The following is a 6,000-nucleotide window of genomic DNA, read 5'->3' as shown; positions in this document are numbered from 1 at the left end:
ATGTTTGGCAAGCAGGGCCCTCTCCTGGTTTACTGCCCCATGACACCCTTGAGAAGACAGGAGCCAATGCTGCCAGTCACTGCTGATGCATATTTAGAGAAGAGTCCTTTCAGGAGGGAGTTATGTGCTTTTCCATAGTTTACTATATATCAGAGCATACCTTCAGAGTTTGCAGTCTGGAGATACACAAAAAGACCCAAACAGAAAAGGATGCTCGTTTTGGGATAATCTGATTTGAACAGCATACAACTGTTAAAACAACCTTATAGCCTTCACTTTTCCCTCTTTGCTACAAAAGGCTTAGTCAACTCTACATAAAAGTGAAAAATAAAGCAGTGGTCTTTTGTATAACACCGGTTTAACTGCATTAAAATGAGTCCTTGTGTGCATGTTAAAGAGTAACTGCTTGTTTTATAACCTTGTTAAGTAACAAATGATGCCATTCTTTGTACTTACTAAAGCTTGTAAGCTTTACCAGAAAGGTTTTCACTAACCGTTATAGAAGATATTGCAAACCCATAACCTACATTGTCACATTTATTCCCAAACTCATTATCCTCAATATTTCTTAGACAGATGTATTTCTTTGTCTGGAGATCTGGAACTGAACACACAGCTAATCCCATCCCTCAAGCAACTGCCCAAGCACACAAGATTAGAACAGATTTGAAAGATCTTGCAGATTCCTAGGCTTTCTTGCAACTCCAGTGGGCTTTGCTGCTGTGAGTTTCCAGGTGCAGCTAAATGTACAATATTCCTGGTAGGATTAAGGAGATCTTCATAGTATGCATAGTACAAGGTAATATGTTTCTGTTTTACTGGTCCATGTCACACAGAAATTAATTGTGCCCTCGGAGGTTTTTTGAGAGATCATCATTTTAGTATGAGTATATTATCATCATTTTAGTTCTGAGTATAAGAACAGGATGTTTTCTGGGGCTGTTCTCAGTTTATTTCATTTCTAACTTCAAACTTACTTTAAAAGGTCAGATTTTTGGGAAAAAAAATTAAAAACTTTTAAACTCTTCTTCAAGCACTGATTTCCATAGAATTAGGTTTGCATCCTATTTGCTGCAAAAAAAGCTCATTTTGCAAGGTACATCCTGTCATTTGTTCATAAATTGTGTAAGGAATTGTTTAAACACATCAAGAATTGTCCATACTGGCTGTGTAGATTCTAGTCTTTTGTTTATGAAGAAATAATGATGCTTGACTCTTCATCAGGTATTAATTTCCGTTTTAATCATATGTTTGTCATTTTCAGTTTTAACAACGTGCTTATATAGGATTATGGCTAAAAACAGAAAGGATATGGGTAAACATTATTATACATCTTTCAGTGGTTTTCCCTTTTTTGGTTTAGTAGCATATATTAGAGTGAAATAAATTTTTCTTTTTTTTTAACCCAGAGGCCCTGAGAAATTGAAATGTACTGACTAGCCTAAAGGACATGAAGAATCCTGTTTTTAATGTGTGTTTTGGATGTTAATCTAAGTGTGCTTTACTAACGGACAAAACCCCTATCTAATCACCTATAGCTGTGTTACTTACATTCCAAAGAGGAACTCTAATTAATAGAAATCTTTATTTATGTCTCTAAATGCTGTATTAAGAGTGCTAATTTCAGGAACCACTTACTATTGTTTAAAACTAGAGCATATTTTATTCTTCCATGAGACTAAGAGACCTCTATCATTAAGAATAAAATGTAAACAGTTTTGACATTTTAATCTGAAAAATAGAATTTCATTATTGCCATGTGAAGTAGTATCAAGTTACTGTGAATTTGGAGGGAAAAGGTGTGTCTGTATGTGTGATCCCAAGTTATTGCTATGGTGTTGCAGACAGCGTACATTATACGGGAATCTGGTTAACGTGCAGACCATAGTGGGGAAAGCAATAAAGTGCAGCAGCAATAACTTCATGTTAACACATCATTTTGGATTCTTCTCAGCCAGTTCTTCCTCAGAACACATGAACTTCCAGCTTCGAAAGTTCCCAATAGAAGTAATTTCTAGAATAAATAAGAAATTGTTTAATTTTCCTGAAAAGTTTTGAAAAACATGGTCTGCAGTTCAATAAAATTTTCCTGTACTGAAAGTCGAAATAGAGTATTTAATGCAAGTTATTGGGGGTGAGTTATATGGCTTTTGTAAAGGCAGTTTTGCACTATTGATAAATAACCTCTCTGAAGGCCATTCCTTGCTCACTAAGAGTAGGGATCTAAGATAGCCAGTATAGGCTGACTGGATTTCCAAAATGTAAGGTCCCTCCCCAAAGGAAAATTGCACTGATTTGAGAGGGACAGTCTTATAACTTGTAAGTTGTGAAAAGAATAAAACAAAAAAAGGGGATAAATGGTCAGTGGACAGATGTCACTGAAGGATGGATGCCGTGGTCTGTCCTACTCAAGATAATAATAAGTTATCTAGAGAAGGGAGTAAATAGGGAGGTGACAAAGTTGGAGTAGGTGACAATATTGTGTCCCTTTAAAGTAGTTAAGTAGCAGTAGTAAAGTTGTAAAGAAAAGGAGTGACTGCAAGAAATTGCAGAAGGACCTTGTGATATTGACTGCATAGGCTGTGAGTTGAAAAGGAAAACTGAATTTTGATTAATGTAAAATAAAACATAAGGGCGAAAAGAAGTGATCAAGGGGGGACCTGAAGGAGACAACTTACTTATTAATCAATCAACACAGGTTTCTCGACATTCTTTTTCTGTTTCAAATCTGTTGTTGGTACCATTACAACCTCCATACCAGAACTGGCCACAAGAATTGCCATTCTTGTCATAATACCATTTCACCACGTAGTCCCAACAATCCCCTGGTTTCATAGGTTCCAAGCACCTTGGATCTGAAAGTGCATCAGTAAAAGTTAGCTCGGATTCTGGGGATAAGTTGTTATCTTAGAAGTGCCTCCTTCAGTAGGAAAAGCACCCCTTTTTTCTCTTTCTTGTAGTGCCTGGCCAAATTCCATTTCCATTAATGGCATACCTGAACAGGCCTAAAAATACACAGGATCACTTGGAAATAAGACTGCCTAAATCCTGATGCAAGAATCAAGCTGCTATTGAAATACCTAAGCATGCAGTTGGTACACAAGGGTATAATCTGAGTCTGAAAATCTGGCTCTGACTGTGTGTAGTGTCTGTAGACAGAGCACCCAGAAATACAAAAAGTCATAACATCTAAATTATATTGGAAGGGGGAGTGGGGTTTGCTCATTGCTTTTTTTGGTACAGTCTTGCTACGCGCTATCTGCGGGCAGTATTTATTACTCACTTTTTTGGGTTGTTGCTACCTGTGTTTGCAACACAGCTGGCTGGTGATCTTCAGCAGCAGTTCCACCAAACAAAGGATTGACAACTGGACTCAGGGGTCTGATTTCAGACATGTTATAAACTGGGGGAAGTATCGATTCTCTGTGAGCAGAGGTGGTCACAGTGTGGTCCTGAGCAGATGGCAGAGGTTCAGTGTATCTGGATTGCGATGGACTATGCTGCAAAAGGAGTCAAAATCTTAAAATTCTGTCTGGGCTCAGATGCCATGAGAAAAAAAATTACAGAATTATGCAGGAAAATTTTGCTAAACAATGTGTGAAAAAATACTGTTAACAGCAGGTCAGTTTGGACCTTCTTCTAGTGATTATTCAGTATGGAACCATAATTTTCTGACAATGAGAGCATAATGAAAAGGCAAAGTAATGACTTCAATTTAGTCATTCAGCTGAATTCATTCAATTCAAGCAAATTTCCAGTCACTACTTAGTCCGTAATACTAATAAAACAAAAAATGGAAGGAATTTTTTGATAAATCAGTGCTGCTTAACATCTAGTACACTCATTGGGCATGATCTGACATCTTCAATCTGTCATATTTCTGGCTAACAGCCAGTTGCTAATCATTAGAATTTTAGAATTTACCTTGATAGAAGTGTTAAGCAGTCAACCCTGGTCTTCAAATTACAACTATTATATAAAAAATCGCCTCTCTAAAATTGTAGTATATTCAAGAAGACTTGCAAGGTTCTTAGTACAGTATAGTACAAATAGCTGCCTTAATCAGACATTGATTACCTACTGAGAAGAGATAGGAATTTGATACTATTCAATATCTTCCCATTTACAGGCCACTACTGACAAAGTCAGTTTGAGAAAACTCTTCAGAGTCATTGGAACTCAGCCTAGGTGAAATGTAAAGGTGCAGACAATTCATCCAATCCTAAAATTTTGCATTTCTTCTCTAGGTCTACAAAAAGACTGTGTTTATATATGATAGTAATTCAACAGTTTGAAGATTTAACTATAACCACAGCCAGCCAGAACCAAGTGTGTGAGCATCTAATCCTATCTGATATATCTGAGAACCTACCTAAGAATCCTTTCTGATTCTTATCACATGCTTTATAAAGTCAGCATCTGTCTTGGTTTACTTTTATTTTTCTTAATAATACAGAATGTCAAAACTGACCCTCAGTGTCTCACAGATCTGTCTAGAGGTACTACAAGCCCAAACCCTAAATCAATCACGCCTACCAAAGGAGCTCTTATTCTTAGAAATTAACCTGGATTTTGAAAGTGAACTATTTAATTATGAACGGTATTATATAAACAATAACACAAGGATAAATAATCTTTAATAATTAATAAGTGGATAATCCATTGACTCCTCCACAGTAAGTCAGTAATATTTAATTATCTCTAATCTGTATTCAATTAATATTTTAATACCAGTATCATGGTCTGCTATATCCATTCCATGCAGCTACAGAGGTTTACACATCAAATATTTCAACCAGTTTATCCATCTGGTTAATAGGGGCAAGCAAAGTTCAACTTTTATCACTGACTACTTTAGGCAAAGCAATAAAAACACCCTAAGGTGTTAGTGCTGATCTACTGCAAAGGTGACAAATATCCTAACCCAATACCCTGACAGTGGCTGAAAAATACTGGAGACCCAGTAAGGGAACTAAGGTGATACACACTTGCAGAAAATATTATCTATTGCATTAAAGCTCTCCCTGTCCTGTCTGTCTGTGCAGCAGCACTGTTTTGGAGGGCAGAACCTCAGTGCAGCTCAGGAGAAATTTAAAGCTGGAGAATGAAGAGTAACAAATAAGGAGTCCTATAAGTACAGCCCAATGTGGAAAGTGAAACAACACCAAAGGCTTAATAACTTGGAAATATGGCCGGGAACAACCTGGAAAGTGCATGCCACAACAAGAAGCATTGTAGTAACAATCAGCTTGCACATAAATAAATGTCTTATCCACTGTGTGCACGCCTCAATAGAAATGTACGAGTTTTAACTCACTTCTGAGCTTACGACCTACAAAAAATATGAGTACTGTTAGCATTTATTGAAACCAAGAGGCAGTATTACCCTATTTCTTTTGTAAATGTTTGTTCTCAACAAATAAGTTCACTCTAACTTTAAAAGTTTTTTCCAAACACATTGGTCTGGTCAAATGACATGTTATTTGCATATTAAAAGGCAGATGGTGAAATAAAGATGGTAAAATATTTGAATTCAAATAAAGACACATATTTTAAAAACATTTGATAACTGTTACTTCTTTACTCACTGGGGAACCAATTCCTTCAGTAGGAAGCGTATCAGTCTCGGAAGTAGTCATTTTAGGTAACTGGCCATTAGCATCTTCCCTGGGAATTTCAGATTCCAGACTTGGAGATGGAGATAACACATTGTAATTTCTGGTGTAGATTGAAGACTCATTCTCACAGATTTTTGTGATCAGTTTATTTTCAAGAGCTGAAAAGATTAATGAATTGATGACATTTTTTAATAGTAATCAAAAGAAGTCACAATGATTCAGCACAAGCTCTTAGTGCAGTATTAACCCTAAACCTTTAATCACAGGGTCTTGTGAAACACCATCTTTTGTAGTGATGTCAAAATGCAAATGACAAGTAATAAAGTAACACAGTCTCTGAACTATTTTATTTTAATGCCATGTTTTCATTTTAAGAAGAAAC

At 36.3% G+C, this 6,000-nt stretch overlaps 1 protein-coding gene across 1 annotated transcript in view; it reads right to left on the bottom strand.

Annotated features, from left to right (window-relative positions):
- Positions 1-1,216: 1,216 nt before the first annotated feature.
- Positions 1,217-6,000, bottom strand: part of COL28A1 (collagen type XXVIII alpha 1 chain) — a 67,633-nt gene continuing 62,849 nt past the window's right edge. Inside the window, exons 35-38 of the mRNA XM_010399127.4 lie at positions 5,589-5,776; positions 3,284-3,500; positions 2,679-2,855; positions 1,217-2,014 (exon numbers count right to left, since the gene is read on the bottom strand). Of these exons, the coding sequence (XP_010397429.1) occupies positions 2,686-2,855; positions 3,284-3,500; positions 5,589-5,776 (575 nt within the window). The 3' untranslated portion in view covers positions 1,217-2,014; positions 2,679-2,685. The remainder of the gene's footprint in view (positions 2,015-2,678; positions 2,856-3,283; positions 3,501-5,588; positions 5,777-6,000) is intronic.

This window comes from Corvus cornix, chromosome 2, assembly GCF_000738735.6.
Source record: "Corvus cornix cornix isolate S_Up_H32 chromosome 2, ASM73873v5, whole genome shotgun sequence".
In the NCBI taxonomy this organism is placed as follows: domain Eukaryota; kingdom Metazoa; phylum Chordata; class Aves; order Passeriformes; family Corvidae; genus Corvus; species Corvus cornix.
This window is presented reverse-complemented; position numbering and strand designations above follow the sequence as displayed.